This window comes from Miscanthus floridulus, chromosome 5 (genome assembly GCF_019320115.1).
Source record: "Miscanthus floridulus cultivar M001 chromosome 5, ASM1932011v1, whole genome shotgun sequence".
NCBI classification, from domain to species: Eukaryota; Viridiplantae; Streptophyta; class Magnoliopsida; order Poales; family Poaceae; genus Miscanthus; species Miscanthus floridulus.
Window position 1 is genome coordinate 122,182,066 of NC_089584.1, and position 22,386 is coordinate 122,204,451.

A 22,386-nucleotide genomic window follows, 5' to 3' on the forward strand; every position below is an offset into this window, starting at 1 on the left:
GAAGAAGAGATCTCGGTTTCAATGTTGGTGACTATGTGTATCTTAAGGTGTCACCTCTTAGAGGCATCATGAGGTTTCACGTCAAAGGCAAGCTAGCACCTCGCTTTGTAGCCCCGTACAAGATCGTGAGCAGAATTGGGAAGCTTGCCTACAAGTTGGAACTCGCACCTAACCTAGCTGGAATGCACCCCGTGTTCCATGTCTCACAGCTGAGGAAATGCATGAGAGTTCCAAATGAACAAGTCCAGACCGAAACTCTAGATCTACAAGACACACTTGAGTATGTTGAGCATCCTATCAAGATTTTGGATATAGCTGTCCAAGAAACCAGAAGAATGACCATCCCCATGTGCAAGGTTCAATGGAGCAACCACACTAAACAAGAAGCTACCTGGGAGAAGGAAGAAGAACTTCGAAAGCAGCACCCCCACCTCTTCACCGACTGAGTATCACCTTAATCTTGAGGACAAGATTCTAGTAAGGGAGAGGACTGTGACATCCCATTATTCTGTGTAATAGAAAAATCCCAACTTTTTAAAATTTTTGCTTGAATATGTGTTGCATGTAAATGTTAGGTCAAACTTAAGTCAAATGTTTTCCCTTCCCGCCCAAAATTCAAAATTCGAGCTTCAAAACTTTTACAAAGCACCACTTGTCGTGAAGTTGGCCAGGCCAAGTCAACAACATGACAAGAGGTGTTTGCAAATAAAATGTTTTTCGAGAAAAAATAAAAACACTCGAATTCTACACACAACCCGCACGAATGGTTTATTAGTTCCTAAAATGTAAACCTAACTATCTCCCATCCCCTTCAAATTGAATTTACAAATAAATTAATGCACCATTTAGTATAAGATGCATGTGTGATTTGGATCTTCTTGTTTGTGCTTGGAGGTAGCCTTGATTCCCAGAATTCCCTAGAGAAACTAGGAAATCTTTCTCCTTTGCCCCACGGCCAACAGGCCCTATCTAGCCCATTGCTTCACTATAGCCCAGCACGCCCTTCTGGCCTCCTTTCCGAAGTGGCCCAGACCAACTCCCTTCTTCCTCCTTCGGCTCAGGTTAGAGCAGGCCTAAGCCACGCCTCAGCCCAGCCTAGCGCGAGCACAAGCAGCAGCCAGTCTATGGGGGATATACCCCCGGTACCCACAAGACAAGACATGGACCGCACCCCAAAGATGGCCTAGCCCATAAGATCAAGACGTGCACCGCAAGACTACATGAAGATATGATTTTTGTATAATATCAAATAGGATATTTTCCTTATAACCCTACCCCTCCAGAGTATATAAGGAGAAGTAGAGGTCCCCTAGACGAGAGATTGAATCTGATACACAATCAATATAAAATTACAGAGCACAGGATGCAGGGTGTTACGTCAAGCTGACGGCCTGGACCAGTATAAATCTTGTGTCTTGTGTCTCTGTTACCATCTGGTTCCTAATCACGCGCACCCCCACCGATTATTTACTACCATGGGTATACTCCTCGGTAGACTGCCTACTAGGTTTTGTCAACAGTGGCACGCCAGGTAGGGGTATGCGTGCTGATCCTCTGGCGAACCAGATGGCTTACCACAAGATCTAGCTACGTCGTTCGTGGCATCTCGACTGATCCAGGCAGCATCACGACGCAACTCGCGGCGGCATGGGGAATCACAGCGCATCGCTTTTCGTAAGGTTTGATCCGATCTCCTACTTTTATCCAAAAAGCCTGGCTTCTCGTATGGAGTACGCAGGGCGATCTGTACATGCGTCAGGAAAACACAGATGAAATAAACATCTGAAACACTCAAAACATACGCTTGCACATGCCTCTGAAATAATTGCAACATGTGCAACATCCCCCGATCTAGTTTTGCAACATCCATATAAAACAAATGCAACATACATCCGAAACACCTAAAATACTTGAAATATGCGTATGCAACACAGGGAAGGGGAAGGCTAGGTCGGTCGATTCTGGCCGTCGGGGTGGGGGAGCTCATTCGCTAGGTTAAGAGAGGGAACCACCGGGATGGGGAGGGCACCATGCCGGGGTGGGGCAGAGCCGCCCACTCCCCTACAACGCCGCCGTGCCACCTCCATGAATCTCGCTCGTGCTCCATGGCTCTCGCCGGGTGGGGTAGAGGGCCATCGGATCCGCAGGCTTTGGACGCTCCTGGTGGGTGAGGATGCTGGGGTGGGGGAGGGGCGCCTCCGGGGTGGGGGAGGAGGACGCCCGGGTGGAGGAGGAGGACGCCGGGGTGGGGGAGCACGCCGCCGCCGCCCAGGGAGGCAGCCATGGGCATGCGTCGTGGTGCACGCGTCGTGGTAGGCACGGGGCGCGAGTGCGGAAGGGGGGACGAAGCGAGGGACTAGGTGCGGGAGTGAGCAGAGGGTGTTCGTCCATTCCGGACGTCTTAATTGGGGCTTTACCGTTATTAATTAGGTATCCAAATATGTACAACCATCAATATGTGTGACCGCGAGGAGGCGTTTTAGGCCGGTGGCGGTTGAATTAGCAGAGTCCAAAGCATAACAACTCCTCTCATCAGCAACACGATGGACGAAATGAAGAACAAACGAACGCACGATACATATCGAACGCATGACTACATGAGAGCAAAACGATGAAATGATTTTTTTCCTGGAAAATGCGTTGCGGGGGATGCAGACATAGAGTGACACGCATGACTACATGATACTGAAAAAGTTCGCTCATACATTATTCGAGAAAAAAAAACTTCGCTCATACATTATTCGAGAAAAAAAAACTTCACTCATAAATTATTCGAGAAAAAAACTTAGCTCATACATGGAGGGGAACGTAACAGAGAACGAACCCACCATAGGATGCGCCTCCTTATTCAAAGCCAAAGCACGACTCAGCATCGTCGCGACGCACACGCAGGTCCAGGGGGGCAGCGCAAATTAAAGTCAGTCATGACAACCGGATGTGGCTTCAAGGCAGACCCACTGGCCGACGAAGAGCTTCTCGCAGCAGAGGTTGGGGTTGAAGAAGAGGAACTGGTCCTGGGTCAGCCTCGCTCCCTCCCCCACGGAACAGCACGTCTCGCCCGCCTGCACCCCGTGCACCTTGTTGCAGGTCAGCTCCGACTCCGGCTTCTCCGGCTTCTTCGGCTCCTCCGACTTCTTCGGCTCCTCTGGCTCCTCCGGCTCCTGCTCCGGCTTCGGCTCCGTTGGCGCCGCAGCATCCGCCACGTAACCTGCGGCATTTCATTCATTCGGCACGCACGCTCATCATACGGTCAGACAACGATGCACGGGCACAGATGCATTTCATGCCGGATGATTGCTTGGATGACAGGTCAGAGTATGTAGCTGCATACCACCTCCATGCGCGTCGTGGCGGAGGGCTGCCGTCTTGCTGGGACGCACGCTGGGCCTCGCGTCGGCCCCGGAGATGGCGACCGCCACGAAGAGGGACGCGATCAGGAGGAGCGCGGCGGCGGCGCGTTGGTTCGCCATTGCGAGTGCTGCCGCTTCAACCGTGCAAGCAGATAGATTTTGTGTAGAAGAATTGAGCTCGAGCTATATATGTTTTTATTGCTTGGATGGCTTGGTGTCGCAAAGAGCATGCTTCGCGCCTTCTTATAGCTCGGCGAATGCGGCAGCTGATAAGATGCATGTAGTACGTGACGAATCGATGGACGGGTGAATCGGTGACGCTGCTATGGACATGTCGTCGCAGCACATTTTTTAGCCGGTGTCTCCCATGGCAATTTGGCCCTCGACCAGCAAGTGAATCCGAAGGGGGTGTTTATGATTGCAATGGAGCTCATTTGGAATAGGGAAATAAGATATAATTTATTAGTTGTTAGAGCTTCAACCGTGAATAAATTGAAGGTTAACACATTGGTTATCTATACGGCCTCAGCCTATGCCTACGTAGCACGTGTGGCGGTTATGACTCCTCCGTGCCAGTCAACACATTGGTTATCTACGGCCTCAGCCGGTTCAGCATTCGTGTCCCCACTCCCCAGTCCTAAACGACCCTGCCGCGCTGGCAAGTGCTCACCAGTCCTGCGTCCTAGGCCCCGGCCCTCCGTGGCCTTCCCCTCGGCCCCTTCGTGGCCTTCGCGGCCGCATCGTCGATCTGTTCCGTACCTCCGTCAGGCCGTCTCACGCCCTCATCATGTCCTCTTTCAGCAGATACGTTCAGGAAATTAGAGCGCCGTCATCTGGTTCGTCGCCTCTTTTGCCTCCTCCTGCCGCGGCGGCACAATCGGCGGCTACCCCTACCATCTAGCACGGGGATGGTTCCTTGGTCCCGATCGTCGAGGTGCTGGGAGATATCCCAAAGTATATATGTCAAGGTATGCACACAATATATTATAGTTTAAGTATTGTTTCATCTTTGCAGTTACAGGGTAGCAGATGTTAGCCAGACTTGAAATAAAATTTCCTTTCGCTAACTCTATAGAGCCCAATATTTCACGGTTGTATCTGTATGTGCCTAACCTTAAATACCAACACAGGTTCAGATTTCTAAATGTTAATATTCCCTCCAGTTCAGCAGTTTCGTAATGAAGCTTCGGTCTACTTTTCTTTCCATGCAGTCACCACCAAGCAAGTTAAGGCTATCAGATTTAAGCCTCTTGCCATATGGAGAACACCTTCGTCATTCATGTTGCCTTTATATGGATGCAGAAAGAGAAAAATTATACTGTAATATTGTTTCGCTGCAGTGGTGGTAGTATTTACCTGAAGCTTATGATTATTGATGAAGAAAGTCTGTTTCATTGATAACCTCACATTTGGCTCCATCAGCTGATTAGGTGAGATTTCTTGATTTCATTTATTATGCTATTTAGAATGACAATAAGGCGATAAAGTGTTATTTCAGTAGTAACTGCCAAAAAATACGGAGGATGGATGATGGACATATAGAGGAGATTACTATGGACATGGACATATAAAGGGAATCACTAAGGATGTGCTATGCTTTTTTTCAATAAAGGGAATTACTAAGGATGTGCTATGCTTTTTATCAAGATGATCCTTTGTAATTACTAGCAAATATGTCCGTGCGCTGCAACAAGAGAGAAAAAGCTATCAAACATGAGACCTATTCGTTTCATTTTGTTGCACAACTACAGCGCTCGCGGCAGCTTAATTTGTATTGGTGCTATTTTTGATGTTGTGGGTGGTTGCACAAAATATTTAGTCCCAAATGTATCATAACTTTAGTTTAGATACAACCCATGTGTTAATTAAAAATATCAAGTTTCGTGACTTCTTTTAAGGATGCATAAAAACTTGTACTTTTTATATCTAATTAAAGTTGGTTGGGGTTAATTATCGTCGTATCTCAATTTCCATATACCAAGCCTTATCGAAAGTTGCACCAGTATATGCGGACAGCTTAGAGGATTTGCATTGGTATGTGCAGGCAACTTAGATAAACATTTGTTTTGATTAGATTAGATGACAAACTGCTCAAGATTGCAGTTTACGATTTGATTAGTTAAGCCATTGGCTAATTCATGTCATAAGAATAATAATTTACTCCTAATTAAAATCAATAAATTATTTAGTAATAGAAATATTTATATTGAGTAACGATCAAAGTTACCAAACCCGTAATACCTTATTTATTGTATTTATCTTTATGTTCATAAGGAAAAGCAGAGTTACATCATCATGAGGAAATTAAAAGAGTAGAAACAAGGAAAGGCAGCATGTGGCACAGAAAAGTCACGGAACATCACTAAAGATGGCAACGGGGAATTCCCCGTCGGAGGTTGCCTCCCCATCCCCGTCCCCGCGGGGAGAAAAAATCCCCGTCCCCGTCCCCGCCAAAGCTCATGGGGATGATTTCTCCCCCATCCCCGCCCCCGCGAGGGGAAAAATCCCCATCGGGGATCCCCGTCCCCGCATTTGTTCATCACCATTCAGGTTAATTCATCATCATTCACATGAGTTCATCGACACAATATTAGAGTACGCCACGAATCACAATCCAAAAATAGCTAAATAGCAAGAAGCAGGATATTAATCATCACAAAGGTGTAGAACTAGGGTTATTGCTGTTATATATATGCTCAGAAGACATTGGACCTTCGTGGGCTGGTTGGGCCATCAGGAAAGAGAGCAAAGCCTGTATATAAACGGGGCGGGAATGCGGGTATCGGGGACGGGGAATGCTCCCCCAGACCCATCCCCGCCAAACCCAATGGGGGACGTTTTCTCCCCGTTTAGATCCCCGTGGGGGCATATTTGACTCCATCCCCGTCCCCTAATAGGGGAATTCCCCGCGGGGAATCGGGGATCGGGTCCCCGTTGCCATCTTTAAACATCACCGTGGTGGGCGTGGACCACTTTCCTTGACGCCCCGAATTTTTTTTTTATTTTTTACCCTTTTCAAAAAAGAATTCCAAATCTAACACAGTTGCTTTTTATTTTTAAATCTAACCCATTTCGTCACGCCAAAACACGACGCCGTGCCACATGCATCGGTGCGGCACGATCTGCCATGGTGGACAACCATTTCTACGTGGAAAACCTTGTCGTGCCACTCCCGTTAGCGTGACAGCACTGTAGCACTAAGCAAACTAGACGGGCGCGGCAAGGCGCAACTTAGAAAGATTATATCTCTTTCATACGACCTTTGATAAGGATGATCTTTATATGAAAATTATAGCCCTTGACTAGATCTACAACTTTGTAGTTTTAAGTTTTTTCATTTGAGGTCGCTAAGATGCTCAAAACAATTAAACAAAGTTTTAACTGCATATTAATCGCGTACAATCACTCATTGACTTGGAAAAATCATATCTTTTTTATATGGTGTCAAATGGAGATACTTTCAATATGAAAATTGTAGTTCTTGATGGGATCTACAACTTTATAGCTTTTTGTTTTTTCATTTAAGGTCATTAAGATGCTCAAAAAATTAAATAATGTTTTAGCAGTATATTAATTGCGTACAATCGCTTGTCGCCTTGGAAAAAACATATCTTTTTTATATGATGTCAAATGGAGATGCTTTCTATATGAAAGTTGTAGCTCTCGATGGGATCTACAACTTTGTAGTTTTAAGTTTTTTCATTTGAGGTCGTTAAGATGCCAAAAAAGTTAAATAAATTTTCAGCGGTCCTCACCTTGAAAAAAATCTTATCTTGTTTATATGGTACCAAATGGAGATACTTATATATAAAAGTTGCAGCTCTAGATAGGATCTGGTTTTATGTTTTTGCATTTGAGATCGTTAAGATGCTAAAAAACAATATAAACTCAGGCTTGGACTAGTGCGGGCGCAGCGGAGCACGCCTCCAGTAACATCCCATGATTATGTGTAATAGAAAAATCCTAACTTTTTTAAATTCTTGCTTGAATGTGTGTTGCATGTAAATGTTAGATCAAACTTAAGTCAAATATTTTCCCTTCCCGCTCAAATTTCAAAATTCGAGCTTCAAAACTTTTACAACGCACTACTTGACGTGAAATTGGCCAGGCCAAGTGAACAACATGACAAGAGGTGCTTGCAAATAAAATGTTTTTTAGGAAAAATTAAAACCTTGGTTGAATTCGAGCCGCACTCGGATTCAACATACAACCCCACCCGTGCATGCTCCTGTACGGGAGCTTCCGTTTCCGAACCCCACCCGCCAGCGACGCCGTTCGCCTATCAACCGAAGACCCCACTCGCCTCTGTCTACCTCCGTTTCTCTTTCCGTTGCCTCTCCCTCGCTGCTTTTCTGTTTCCTTGCCGCTGCTTCCCGTCGACGCTGGAGCCCTGAACGAACCAACCACCCCGCCTTGGTTGCCACCCGCGCCCACGGCAGCAGACCCCACCATGAGCTGGCGAGCACCGAACCTTGACCGTGCTATGGAGCCCCGATGCCCCTTCATGAGGTTTCCCGAAACCGGACGCCGGATGATCGCCACGTACCCCTCGGCGCGGCGCCGAGGATCGCCATCGTTCCATGGACGCTTCCCACCTGCAGAACCCTAGTCGCCTAGCTATAAAACCCTAGGCCAAGCCCCTGGCCTCGCCATCCTTCCCCAGCTCGCCGCCTCAAGGCCTCCCTCTGATCCCTCGGCCTCGCCTTCTTCTCCCTCGCATGCCACCAAATCCAAGAGAGAGAGAGAGAGAGATTGGCATGGAGACGTCGTGACGCAGCCTCGACATCACGGCACCGCGACGAGGCGCCTCGCCACCGGGATGACCACCGGTTCCACCGCCGTTCGACCACGAGCCACGGTGGCCTCGTTGCCAAATCGCATGGCATCGAGTCACCCCTTCCTCGAGCCCACTGCACCTCACCTTGTTTGCCCTGCCGCATCGCCGCGACACCGACGAGTGGCGTGGACGCATCGTCGACACCCCGCCGGTGAGCTCGCGACCCAAAAGCCTGACTTTTTCCATGTCCCCGTCGGTTTCCTTCCTATCCAGCCACCGCATAGATTTTGCCTCCTATTCCCGTGCTAGGACGTAGTCGACGAGCGCGCCACGGCGGTCTGAGCTGCGCGGCCCCTGGCGCTAAGCCGCGTGTCGCCATCTTCCTATCCGCGGCAACTCCACGACGCCACGCGATCTGCCTACATGGCTGCACCGTAGCCTTCACTGTCCGTCCACGCCGCCCCAGAGCCTCCAGTGAGCCCTCCTCTGCCAAGCTCCCCCTTTTCCTTCCACTACGTAGGAAACGTTTTTTAGGGGCGGCTCGAAACCCTTTGTAGGGGCGGTTACCAGCCGCCCCTACAAATCGATTTATAGGGGCGGTTGGTACTGTAGCCGAGACGGCTGATAACACCAGCCACCTCTGCAAATCGAATTGTAGGGGCGGCTATAGTACCAACCGCCCCTACAGTATATTTTTCTGCTAAAAAAATTCAAATTTACACTTGAAATTCAAACAGAATAAATAAATAAATAGAATATATACAAATATGAATAGAATATATATACATAATTCAAATCTGACCAGAACATATATAATTCAAATCTGGCCATAAGCACAAGAGCATTATACAAACTACCATTACAAGTTCAATTCACAAGAATATATACAATCCATCTCAAATCTTCAATTAGTAGACATGCTGATATATCAGGACAACTGCAGAAAATCATAGAATTGGCAGCTGCCAGGATGAGGGAGATCTCTAGGCCATGACTAAACACTTGATTGAAAAGGAAACATGACTGGAATGTAGACACAAAGGGGAACCATGAGAAGAAGACGATGGGCACAAAGATGATGGCGTCCATTCCTGCATCGTACATCCTTGCAATCTCACGGACCGAATCCCATAGCCCAAGGGCTTTCACTACCCTCTTCCATACGACGACCAGCTGTCATGACAAGAAAAATTTTGGTGAGGCATGTGGCACCAGGCAAGTTACCAGCCATTAACTTGGCACTTGTAATATTCCAAATTCGCTTCAATTAAGTAGCAGATTGATATAATGCAAGTATTTCTCAAACAAAATAAGGATGTTGTACTTACACATAAGACACACCAGCTAGTTGCTATAAAAGCAAGTGCACTTGCAAATAAATCAGCAACAGTGAACGATGTGAGCACGATAAGAAGGGCAATTCCTGCAATTATCCCAATAGCAAGGACGCCCTGCAGAAACCGAACAAAAGTTGGCAAGGCTGTCGACTTCTTCGGAGTTGCAGTAAAAAGCTGAAAGACAATAGGACAAAGCTTAGCTTAGAGTTCATCCATATATAATTTTAAAACATGCAACATTTGAATGTTCAAAGAATGAACATGATAAACTTTGAAAAGAAGAACCATAACAACGAGTACAATCCATGAGAAGCCATAAACCTGCACAGTGACAGAAGACATTAGATAGACACAACAAACAAAACTCGGATGGTGATAGGATCCCAAGTTAAATATAACATCCAAATGGTTGGTTATTAATGTTTTTATGTTGCTTAAATTGAACATTTAAGTTACAAATATCTACTTCAAGACCAAAATCCATAATAAAATTACTTGGAAAAAATGAGGTATAATAACATCATTCAACAAGGAAAAATCATACATTGTATTTCACACTATAAAAGAAATACAAGAATGTTTTGCGTTACACATTGTTGATAAACAGGGTTAAATTCTTTTAGGGCATGGAAAAGGTGAAGTTCAAGGATTCCTACAACGATCAGATCTTTTAATTTCCTATATGGAGGAAAAGTGATGCCCTGTACTACTCCCTTCCCTCAAACAGAAAAAACTACCGATGATCAGTTTCATCAACATTGAAGAGATGAGACGTGAAAACAGGAATAGTTGCTTTTGAGTCATTCACCATTACTTTGCTAATTAAGTAATCAGGCACAGATTTAAACAGGAATAGTTGCAGTGTCCAAAAAATACTAGATAACAGAGATCCTAAATTTGATCAACAGATAAGATTAAAATACAATGAGGACAAGCAAATTGAAATAAAGATGGGCTTAGTTTCGCTTATGTGCGCGTAAGTGAAGCTACATATCTACACACGGCAAGGCTATAAAATCGATCTGGTATCTATCTAATCTAATTATAAAAAATTACAAAGTGTATGTATATACAAAAGGGCATAGTTTCGCTTTTTTGCGCGTAAGTGAAGCTACAGATCTACACATGGCAAGGCTTGAGCTTGATAAGATGGGAGAGAGAGAGAGAGGTGTTATGAGGGGGGACTGATAGTGCGATCCAGACGGCGCCGACGAGGGGGACGACTCCCCAGAGCAGCCGTAGATGAGCCCCACCACCTAGCGGATCCAGTGCACCGCGTCCAGCAGTTGATCCTGCCACAGCCCGACCGAGCCGAGACAAGAGCGTCAGTCAGCATGGCAGCAACTACCGGCACACGCGCGGGAAATGAGGGGCGGGGCGTACCTTGTTCTAGGAGGCCTTCGGGTCGAGGTACCTGGCGAGCTTGGAGGACAGCGTGTGGCCGCCACCGCCGCCGTTTGACTGTTGCGCCTGCGCGCGCGATTGCTTCGCCGACGACCTGGCCTTGGCCATCCCTCGCTCGCCCTCGCTGCCGCTCGCTGCGTGTGGGGGGAGTAGAAGCAGATGGAGTGGCGGCAGGATCACCGAGGCACGCGCGGCTACGGAAGGAGGCTAGCGGCGGCAAGTGCGGGTGCCAAACCCTAGCCAGCGTGCACCCTCTGTTTTGTATGCGTGCAAGTACTAGCGCCTCTCGGGTGGGCAGAAAGGACGGCGTGGCCCAGGCCCAGGTTAGCTGCTCGTAAGTTTTTCGTCGCGGCATTTGTAGGGACGGCTCAATCACCAGCCACCCCTACAAATAGCAACATCGGGGGCGGCTGGTGAGTGAGCCGCCCCTACAAATCCTACCCATCTGTAGGGGTGGCTCGTATCACCAGCCGCCCCTGCTGTTCCATTTGTAGGGGTGGCTGGTCTCGTGGATCCCGAGCATGCCACTGTAGGGGCAGCACCATCACTAGCCGTCCCTAAAAAAATTTGTCTCGTTGCTACAAATCATTTTTGACATAGTGTTCATTGCCGATTGTTTGAATGCCCTGACCTTCGAGTCGGCACGTTCCACGGTTTGGACAGCATGGCGACGTTGTGCCAGTGGCCACCCATGGCCACTGCGTGCCCAAGCGCCACCAGTGCGTTCGTGCTGCACAGGCACGGGCACGCGCACGACTCCCCTGCATCCATCGGAAGCAGCGGTCAAGGCCGAGGCTTTCGGTTTCCCCTCATGCACAGACCCAAGACCTCACCTTTCCTAGTTACCACGCCGCTTTGGCGCCCCTAGGCACCTGCCCAGGTTTTCGTCGTTGCCCTGCACCAGCGATGCTGCCCCTAACCCGGTCGCGCACTCTGCAAGATCGCCACCTAGCACAAACCTGTGTTCCCCTTTGCTCACCGCCCTTTGCCTCGCCTGGCTTCACCGAGACCCCGGGCGCGGCCAGCTGAAGCTCCGCCTCCCTTCTCTTTATCCGGATCCACGGTCCGTGCTCTCGAATGCGCCTTGCCTCGACACACCGCACGCCGCGGTCCGGGTGATGCTAATTGTCATGACCCCGGCCAACCCTTCCCGAAGCCGCGTCGTGGAGTTCGCGTGCACCGCGCGGACACGCCGGCGTCGCCTAAGGCTTCCGTCGAGCACCTGGTGGGTGACTTGCTCCGCTCTGGGTTGGAGCCAGCCCAAGGCCGGGTTTGAGCCCAGCAGCAGGCTGAGCCCACCTAAACCACGAGGACCAAAGGCAAAGCAGCCCGCAGCTCCTCAACGCCGACCAGACAACGCCATACGCCGCCGACCAGATGCTCCGTCCAAAGCTAAGCCACACTTTAATATTTTCCTAAATATTCTCTAATCTCCGTATATCGCCATGATGTTTCTCCGAACTGTTTTCTCCATATTTGCTCTCCAAACGATTTTTCGAACCCTTGAATAGTCATGTTGATGCTCGGACGTCTCTAGAGATGGCCCTGTCTCCGGCTTCTCCCTACACGTGCTACGGGCTCCGCGCTCTGCGTTATGGATGGTCGGCAGCGGCTCCTTGGTCATGCATGTTCCTCCTACACGTGCATGGGCTCCACGCTCGACGTTATGGACTATGGGCTAGCTAGGGCTGGAGACTTAGCTACACACTAACTGGTCGGGCGGTTTATATTAAATATAAATATATTTTCACACCAACTGATCACCGAACTGTATATGTCGTTTCATCACCATTGCTGATTTTTCTCCGGAGTTTATTTATTTGTACATCATGTACTACCCGTTCTACATGTTTGTATTGTAGGATCATCATCCAGGTGATCGGACCACCTGGTGCTCGGACTTCTCCACCGATCAACTGGTCGGACCGCTTGGTTCATGGACTCCGTCGCTGACCAGTTGATCAGACTGTTCGCTGGTCGTTTCTACTCAATGTTCACTTCGACGTCGACCAGTCGACCAGACTGTTCATCGCTCGTGCTTCATCGCCAGCGACACCGGTTACTCCTCGGCCCTTGGATTCTTCGTGCTCGAGGACTAAGTGGGTACACTTCACCGCACGGACATCGTCGGCTACGTCGGTGCTCAGAGCTCGCCACCTACGTCGGGCACTCCTCAGTGCTCGAACCTCATCGCCTACGCTAGGGACTCCTCGCTCCTCGGTGCCCGGACATCGCCAGCGACGCCGAGGACTCCTCGCTCCTCGGTGCTCGGTCATCACCAGCGATGCCAGAACTCCTCGCTCCTCGGTGCTCGGACATCGCTAGTGATGCCGGGGACTCCTCGCTCCTCGGTGCTCCCTTGGTGGTCGGATCTTGCTATATCTCATCGGTGCGCTAACAAGCTGCTCCATGCTATTCGGATCAGGGTGCTGATCTTGGGCAGCACGTCTGGGGTCTTGATACGCGCATGTCAGACGACGCCGGCAAGCTTTTCAGACTTCTTTTTCTTTGACCCTACTACAAGATTCATTCTTCATCTTCCAGCAGGCTCAGGGACTAAGTGGGCACACTTCACCTTGCGGTGAATGTGCTTGTTCTCATCTCGAGGCTACGCTCGGGGACTGGTTGCCTGCTTGGCTGGTCTTCTACTTTCTGACCCTGGCACCACGTGACTATGTCACCTACTGTCAGGCTTGGGGACTAGCTGTGGGGGCATGGCCCCCAAGACATGGGCTGCGCCCCCCAGGGGTGGCCTGGCCCACAAGGTTAAGGCGTGCACCGCAAGATATTGTATAGTACCAAATAGTCTACTTTACTTGTAACCCTACCTCCTCCAGAGTATATAAGGAGAGGTAGGGGTCCCCTAGCGAATAGGATCTATCAGAAGGGATCTACATACAAATCAATACAATACACCAAAGACACAGGACGCAGGGTATTACGTCGATCAGACGACCCGAACCTGTCTAAATCGCTGTCTCTGCGCCTTGTGTCACCATCTAGTTCCTGATTATGCGCATCCTCACCGACAAATCTACCATCGTGGGATGCCCCTCGGTGGACTACCGAGCATATTCTGTCGACATTCACCCTGGTTGCACTAAGATGTATTGAGATCTTTGAGACAGATTCTGGTGGAAGGACATGAAGTTCGATATTGCAGCCTATGTGGCAAGATGCGACATCTGCCAAAGAGTGAAAGCCGAGCATAAGAGGCCCGCAAGTTTGCTTCAGCCCCTGGACATTCCTATGTGTAAAATGGGAAGATATTAGCATGGACTTTATAGTCAGCTTGCCTCGCTGTCAGAAAGGGCATGACTCGATATGGGTCATAGTCGATCGCTTGACCAAAGTGGCTCATTTCATCCTGATGAAAATAGCTTACACCATAGATAAGCTTGCAGACTTGTACATTGACAACATCTTACGTCTACATGGAGCTCCCAAGACCATTGTGTCGGATAGAGGGCCTCAGTTCACAGCTAAGTTCTAGAAGAGCTTCCATAAGGTCATGGGTATAACCCAAGATTACAACACAACTTTCCACCCTCAGACTGATGGTCAGACTGAGAAAGTGAATCAGATTCTGGAAGACTTACTTAGAGCTTGTGTTTTGACTTATGGATCTAATTAGGAGAGAAGTCTATCCTTTGCCGAGTTCTCCTACAACAACAGCTATCAAGCTAGCTTGAAGATATCCCCATTTGAAGCCTTGTATGGCAGAAAGTGCACGGCCCCACTCATGTGGTCAGAAGTTGGAGAAAGACAATTCTTTGGACTAGCAGTGATCAAAGATGTTGAAGGGCAAGGTTCTAAGGTCAAAGAGAACCTGAAGATAGCCCAGACTAGACAAAAGAGCTATGCTGATAAAAGAAGAAGAGATCTCGGTTTCAATGTTGGTGACTATGTATATCTTAAGGTGTCACCTCTTATAGGCATCATGAGGTTTCACGTCAAAGGCAAGCTAGCACATCGCTTTGTAGCCCCATACAAGATCGTGTGCAGAATTGGGAAGCTCGCCTACAAGTTGGAAGTCGCACCTAACCTAGCTGGAATGCACCCCGTGTTCCCCGTCTCACAGCTGAGGAAATGCATGAGAGTTCCAAATGAACAAGTCTAGACTGAAACTCTAGATCTACAAGACACACTTGAGTATGTTGAGCATCCGGTCAAGATTTTGGATATAACTGTCCAGGAAACCAGAAGAATGACCATCCCCATGTGCAAGGTTCAATGAAGCAACCACACTAAACAAGAAGCTACCCGGGAGAAGGAAGAAGAACTTCAAAAGCAGCACCCCCACCTCTTCACCGACTGAGTATCACCTTAATCTCGAGGACGAGATTCTAGTAAGGGGGAGGACTGTAACATCCCATTATTCTATGCAATAGAAAAATGCCAACTTTTTAAAATTTTTGCTTGAATATGTGTTGCATGTAAATGTTAGGTCAAACTTAAGTCAAATGTTTTCCCTTCGCGCCCAAAATTCAAAATTCGAGCTTCAAAACTTTTACAATGCACCACTTGTCGTGAAGTTGGCCAGGCCAAGTCAACAACATGACAAGAGGTGTTTGCAAATAAAATGTTTTTCAAGAAAAAATAAAAACACTCGAATTCAACATACAACCCGCACGAATGGTTTATTAGTTCCTAAAATGTAAACCCAACTATCTCCCATCCCCTTCAAATTGAGTTTACAAATAAATTAATGCACCATTTAGTATAAGATGCATGTGTGATTTGGATCTTCTTGTTTGTGCTTGGAGGTAGCCTTGATTCCCAGAATTCCCTAGAGAAACTAGGAAATCTTTCTCCTTTGCCCCATGGCCAACAGGCCCTATCTAGCCCCTTGCTTCGCTAGAGCCCAGCACGCCCTTCTGGCCTCCTTTCCGAAGTGGCCCAGACCAACTCCCTTCTTCCTCCTTCGGCTCAGGTCAGAGCAGGCCTAAGCCACGCATCAGCCCAGCCTAGCGTGAGCACAAGCAGCAGCCAGTCTGTGGGGGATATACCCCCGGTACCCACAAGACAAGACATGGGCCGCACCCCAAAGGTGGCCTAGCCCACAACATCAAGGCGTGCACCGCAAGACTATATGAAGATGTGATTTTTGTATAATACCAAATATGATATTTTCCTTATAACCCTACCCCTCTAGAGTATATAAGGAGAAGTAGGGGTCCCCTCGACGAGAGATTGAATCTAATACACAATCAATATAAAATTACAGAGCACAGGATGCGGGGTGTTACGTCAAACTGATGGCCTGAACCAGTATAAATCTTGTGTCTTGTGTCTCTGTTACCATCTGGTTCCTAACTACGCGCACCCCCACCGATTATTTACTACCGTGGGTATACTCCTCGGTAGACTGTCTACTAGGTTTCATGGACAGTGGCGCGCCAGGTAGGGGTATGCGTGCTGATCCTCTGGCGAACCAGATGGCTTACCACAAGATCTAGCTACGTCGTTCGTGGCAACTCGGCTGATCCAAGCAGCATCACGACGCAACTCACGGCGGCGTGTCATGGCATGGGGAATCACAGTGCATTGCTCTTCGTAAGGTTTGATCCGATCTCCTACTTTTATCCAAAAAGCCTGGCTTCTCGTATGGAGTACGCAGGGCGATCTGTACATGCGTCAGGAAAACACATATGAAACAAACATCTGAAACACTCAAAACATATGCTTGCACATGCCTCTGAAATAATTGCAACTTGTGCAACATCCCCCGATCTAGTTTTGCAACATCCATATGAAACAAATGCAACATACATCTGAAACACCTAAAATACTTGAAATATGCGTATGCAACACAGGGAAGGGGAAGGCTAGGTCGGTCGATTATGGCCGTCGGGGTGGGGGAGCTCGTTCGCTAGGGTAAGAGAGGGAACCACGGGGATGGGGAGGACACCTTGCTGGGGTGGGGCCGAGCTGCCCATTCCCCTACAACACTGCCGTGCCACCTCCACGAATCTCGCTCGTGCTCCATGGCTCTCGCCGGGGTGGGGCAGAGGGCCACCGGATCCGCAGGCTTTGGACGCTCCCGGTGGGTGATGATGCCGGGGTGGGGGAGGGGCGCCTCCGGGGTGGGGGAGGAGGATGCCTGGGTGTTGGAGGAGGACGCCGGGGTGGGGGAGCACGACGCCGCCGCCCAGGGAGGCAGCCATGGCCGCGCGTCGTGGTAGGCAGGGGCGCGAGCGCGGAAGGGAGGACAAAGCGATGGACTAGGTGCGGGAGTGAGCAGAGGGTGTTCGTCCATTCCGGACGTCTTAATTGGGGCATTACCGTTATTAATTAGGTATCCAAATATGTACAACCATCAATATGTGTGACCGCGAGGAGGCGTTTTAGGCCGGTGGCGGTTGAATTAGCAGAGTCCAAAGCGGTTGAATTAGCAGAGTCCAAAGCATAACAACTCCTCTCATCAGCAACACGATGGATGAAATGAAGAACAAACGAACGCACGATACATATCGAACGCATGACTACATGAGAGCAAAACGATGAAATGATTTTTTTCCTGGAAAATGCGTTGCGGGGGATGCAGACATAGAGTGACACGCATGACTACATGATACTGAAAAACTTCGCTCATACATTATTCGAGAAAAAAAACTTCGCTCATAAATTATTCGAGAAAAAAACTTAGCTCATACATGGAGGGGAACATAACAGAGAACGAACCCACCATAGGATGCGCCTCCTTATTCAAAGCCAAAGCACGACTCAGCATCGTCGCGACGCACACGCAGGTCCAGGGGGGCAGCGCAAATTAAAGTCAGTCATGACAACCGGATGTGGCTTCAAGGCAGACCCACTGGCCGACGAAGAGCTTCTCGCAGCAGAGGTTGGGGTTGAAGAAGAGGAACTGGTCCTGGGTCAGCCTCGCTCCCTCCCCCACGGAACAGCACGTCTCGCCCGCCTGCACCCCGTGCACCTTGTTGCAGGTCAGCTCCGACTCCGGCTTCTTCGGCTCCTCCGGCTTCTTCGGCTCCTCCGGCTCCTGCTCCGGCTTCAGCTCCGTTGGCGCCGCAGCATCCGCCACGTAACCTGTGGCATTTCATTCATTCGGCACGCACGCTCATCAAACGGTCAGACAACGATGCACGGGCACAGATGCATTTCATGCCGGATGATTGCTTGGATGACAGGTCAGAGTATGTAGCTGCATACCACCTCCATGCGCGTCGTGGCGGAGGGCTGCCGTCTTGCTGGGACGCACGCTGGGCCTCGCGTCGGCCCCGGAGATGGCGACCGCCACGAAGAGGGACGCGATCAGGAGGAGGGCGGCGGCGGCGCGTTGGTTCGCCATTGCGAGTGCTGCCGCTTCAACCGTGCAAGCAGATAGATTTTGTGTAGAAGAATTGAGCTCGAGTTATATATGCTTTTATTGCTTGGATGGCTTGGTGTCGCAAAGAGCATGCTTCGCGCCTTCTTATAGCTCGGCGAATGCGGTAGCTGATAAGATGCATGTAGTACGTGACGAATCGATGGACGGGTGAATCGGTGACGCTGCTATGGACATGTCGTCGCAGCACATTTTTTAGCCGGTGTCTCCCATGGCAATTTGGCCCTCGACCAGCAAGTGAATCCGAAGGGGGTGTTTATGATTGCAATGGAGCTCATTTGGAATAGGGAAATAAGATATAATTTATTAGTTGTGAAATAAGATATAATTTATTAGTTGTTAGAGCTTCAACCGTGAATAAATTGAAGGTTAACACATTGGTTATCTCTACGGCCTCAGCCTATGCCTACGTAGCACGTGTGGCGGTTATGACTCCTCCGTGCCAGTCAACACATTGGTTATCTACGGCCTCAGCCGGTTCAGCATTCGTGTCCCCACTCTCCAGTCCTAAACGACCCTGCCGCGCTGGCAAGTGCTCACCAGTCCTGCGTCCTAGGCCCCGGCCCTCCGTGGCCTTCCCCTCGGCCCCTTCGTGGCCTTCGCGGCTCCGCTCGCGGCCGCATCGTCGATCTGTTCCGTACCTCCGTCAGGCCGTCTCACGCCCTCATCTCCTCCACACCGATGCATGTCCTCTTTCAGCAGATACGTTCAGGAAATTAGAGCGCCGTCATCTGGTTCGTCGCCTCTTTTGCCTCCTGCCGCGGCGGCACAATCGGCGGCTACCCCTACCATCTAGCACGGGGATGGTTCCTTGGTCCCGATCGTCGAGGTGCTGGGAGATATCCCAAAGTATATATGTCAAGGTATGCACACAATATATTATAGTTTAAGTATTGTTTCATCTTTGCAGTTACAGGGTAGCAGATGTTAGCCAGACTTGAAATAAAATTTCCTTTCGCTAACTCTATAGAGCCCAATATTTCACGGCTGTATCTGTATGTGCCTAACCTTAAATACCAACACAGGTTCAGATTTCTAAATGTTAATATTCCCTCCAGTTCAGCAGTTTCGTAATGAAGCTTCGGTCTACTTTTCTTTCCATGCAGTCACCACCAAGCAAGTTAAGGCTATCAGATTTAAGCCTCTTGCCATATGGAGAACACCTTCGTCATTCATGTTGCCTTTACATGGATGCAGAAAGAGAAAAATTATACTGTAATATTGTTTCGCTGCAGTGGTGGTAGTATTTACCTGAAGCTTATGATTATTGATGAAGAAAGTCTGTTTCATTGATAACCTCACATTTGGCTCCATCAGCTGATTAGATGAGATTTCTTGATTTCATTTATTATGCTATTTAGAATGACAATAAGGCGATAAAGTGTTATTTCAGTAGTAACTGCCAAAAAATACCGAGGATGGATGATGGACATATAGAGGAGATTACTATGGACATCGACATATAAAGGGAATTACTAAGGATGTGCTATGCTTTTTTCAATAAAGGGAATTACTAAGGATGTGCTATGCTTTTTTTCAAGATGATCCTTTGTAGTTACTAGCAAATATGTCCGTGCGCTGCAACGAGAGAGAAAAAGCTATCAAACATTAGACCTATTCGTTTCATCTTGTTTCACAACTACGGCGCCCGCGGCAACTTAATTTGTATTGGTGCTATTTTTGATGTTGCGGGTGGTTGCACAAAATATTTACTCCCAAATGAATCATAACTTTAGTTTTGATACAACCCATGTGTTAATTAAAAATATCAAGTTTCGTGACTTCTTTTAAGGATCCATAAAAACTTGTACTTTTTATATCTAATTAAAGTTGGTTGGGGTTAATTATCGTCGTATCTCGATTTCCATATACCAGGCCTTATCGAAAGTTGCACTGGTATATGCAGAAAGTTTAGAGGATTTGCATTGGTATGTGCGGGCAACTTAGATAAACATTTGTTTTGATTAGATTGGATGACAAACTGCTCAAGATTGCAGTTTACGATTTGATTAGTTAAGCCATTGGCTAATTCATGTCATAAGAATAATAATTTACTCCTAATTAAAATCAATAAATTATTTAGTAATAGAAATATTTATATTGAGTAACGATCAAAGTTACCAAACCCGTAATACCTTATTTATTGTATTTATCTTTATGTTCATAAGGAAAAGCAGAGTTACATCATCATGAGGAAATTAAAAGAGTAGAAACAAGGAAAGGCAGCATGTGGCACAGAAAAGTCACGGAACATCACCGTGGTGGGCGTGGACCACTTTCCTTGACGCCCCGAATTTTTTTTATTTTTTACCCTTTTCAAAAAAAATTCCAAATCTAACACAGTTGCTTTTTATTTTTAAATCTAACCCATTTCGTCACGCCAAAACACGACGCCGTGCCACATGCATCGGCGCGGCACGATCTGCCATGGTGGACAACCATTTCTACGTGGAAAACCTTGTCGTGCCACTCCCGTTAGCGCGACAGCACTGTAGCACTAAGCAAACTAGACGGGCGCGGCAAGGCGCAACTTAGAAAGATTATATCTCTTTCATACGACCTTTGATAAGGATGATCTTTATATGAAAATTGTAGCCCTTGACTAGATCTATAACTTTGTAGTTTTGAGTTTTTTTTTCATTTGAGGTCGCTAAGAGGCTCAAAACAATTAAACAAAGTTTTAACTGCATATTAATCGCGTACAATCACTCATTGACTTGAAAAAATCATATATTTTTTACATGGTGTCAAATGGAGATACTTTCAATATCAAAATTATAGCTCTTGATGGGATCTACAACTTTATAGCTTTTTGTTTTTTTATTTAAGGTCATTAAGATGCTCAAAAATTTAAATAATATTTTAGCAGTATATTAATTGTGTACAATCGCTTGTCGCCTTGGAAAAAACATATCTTGTTTTTAGGATGTCAAATGGAGATGCTTTCTATATAAAAGTTGTAGCTCTCAATGGCATCTACAACTTTGTAGTTTTAAGTTTTTTTATTTGAGGTCGTTAAGATGCTAAAAAAGTTAAACAAATTTTCAGTGCTCGTCACCTTGAAAAAAATCTTATCTTGCTTATATGGTACCAAATTGAGATACTTTATATATAAAAGTTGCGGCTCTTGATAGGATCTGGTTTTATGTTTTTGCATTTGAGATCATTAAGATGCTAAAAAACAATATAAACTCATGCTTGGACTAGGGCGGGCGCAGCGGAGCACGCCTCCTATAACATCCCATGATTTTGTGTAATAGAAAATTCCTAACTTTTTAAAATTCTTGCTCGAATGTGTGTTGCATGTAAATGTTAGGTCAAACTTAAGTCAAATATTTTCCTTTCCCGCCCAAATTTCAAAATCGAGCTTCAAAACTTTCACAACGCACTACTTGTCGTGAAATTGGCCAGGCCAAGTCAATAACATGACAAGAGGTGTTTGCAAATAAAATGTTTTTTAGGAAAAATTAAAACCTTGGTTAAATTCGAGCCGCACTCGGATTCAACAAACAACCCCACCCCGTGCATGCTCCTGTACGGGAGCTTTCGTTTCTGGACCCCACCCGCCAGCGATGCCGTTCGCCTATCAATCGAAGACCCCACTCGCCTCTGGCTGCCTCTGTTTTTTCTTTCCGTTGCCTCTCCCTCACTACTTTTCCGTCTCCTTGCCGCTGCTTCCCGTCGACGATGGAGCCCTGAACGAACCAACCACCCCGCCTCGGTTGCCACCCGCGCCCACGGTAGTAGACCCCACCATGAGCTGGCGAGCACCAAACCTTGACCGTGCTACGGAGCCCCGATGCCCCTTCACGAGGTTTCCCAAAACCGGACGCCGGATGATCGCCACGTACCCCTAGGCGCGGCGCCGAGGATCGCCATCGTTCCATGGACGCTTCCCACCTGCGGAACCCTAGTCGCCTAGCTATAAAACCCCAAGGCAAGCCCCTGGTCTCGCCATCCTTCCCCAGCCCACCGCCTCAAGGCCTCCCTCTGATTCCTCAGCCTCGCCTTCTTCTCCCTCGCACGCCACCAAATCCGAGAGAGAGAGACTGACATGGAGACGTCGTGACGCAGCCCTGACATCACGGCACCACGGCGAGGCGCCTCGCCACCAGGACGACCACCGATTCCACCGCCGTTCAACCACGAGCCGCGGTGGCCTCGTTGCCA

At 48.0% G+C, this 22,386-nt stretch overlaps 2 protein-coding genes across 2 annotated transcripts; both read right to left on the reverse strand.

Annotated features, from left to right (window-relative positions):
- Positions 1–2,918: 2,918 nt before the first annotated feature.
- Positions 2,919–3,470, reverse strand: LOC136453345 (uncharacterized). Its single transcript, XM_066453916.1, has 2 exons — positions 3,332–3,470; positions 2,919–3,208 (listed from the first exon to the last, which is right to left on the reverse strand). The coding sequence occupies exons 1-2, from the start codon at positions 3,468–3,470 to the stop codon at positions 2,919–2,921; spliced, it is 429 nt and encodes a 142-aa protein (XP_066310013.1).
- A 14,176-nt stretch (positions 3,471–17,646) lies between these two features.
- LOC136453346 (uncharacterized) lies at positions 17,647–18,180 on the reverse strand. The gene is made up of 2 exons (XM_066453917.1): positions 18,042–18,180; positions 17,647–17,918 (listed from the first exon to the last, which is right to left on the reverse strand). The coding sequence occupies exons 1-2, from the start codon at positions 18,178–18,180 to the stop codon at positions 17,647–17,649; spliced, it is 411 nt and encodes a 136-aa protein (XP_066310014.1).
- Positions 18,181–22,386: the final 4,206 nt, after the last annotated feature.

Bases quoted from the DNA above. Each gene is read 5' to 3' on its own strand.
- LOC136453345 (XM_066453916.1), bottom strand. From the start codon at position 3,470: ATGGCGAACCAACGCGCCGCCGCCGCGCTCCTCCTGATCGCGTCCCTC. The intron at 3,209-3,331 runs GTATGCAGCTAC...GAAATGCCGCAG, and splicing joins CCACGACGCGCATGGAGGTG to GTTACGTGGCGGATGCTGCG.
- LOC136453346 (XM_066453917.1), bottom strand. From the start codon at position 18,180: ATGGCGAACCAACGCGCCGCCGCCGCCCTCCTCCTGATCGCGTCCCTC. The intron at 17,919-18,041 runs GTATGCAGCTAC...GAAATGCCACAG, and splicing joins CCACGACGCGCATGGAGGTG to GTTACGTGGCGGATGCTGCG.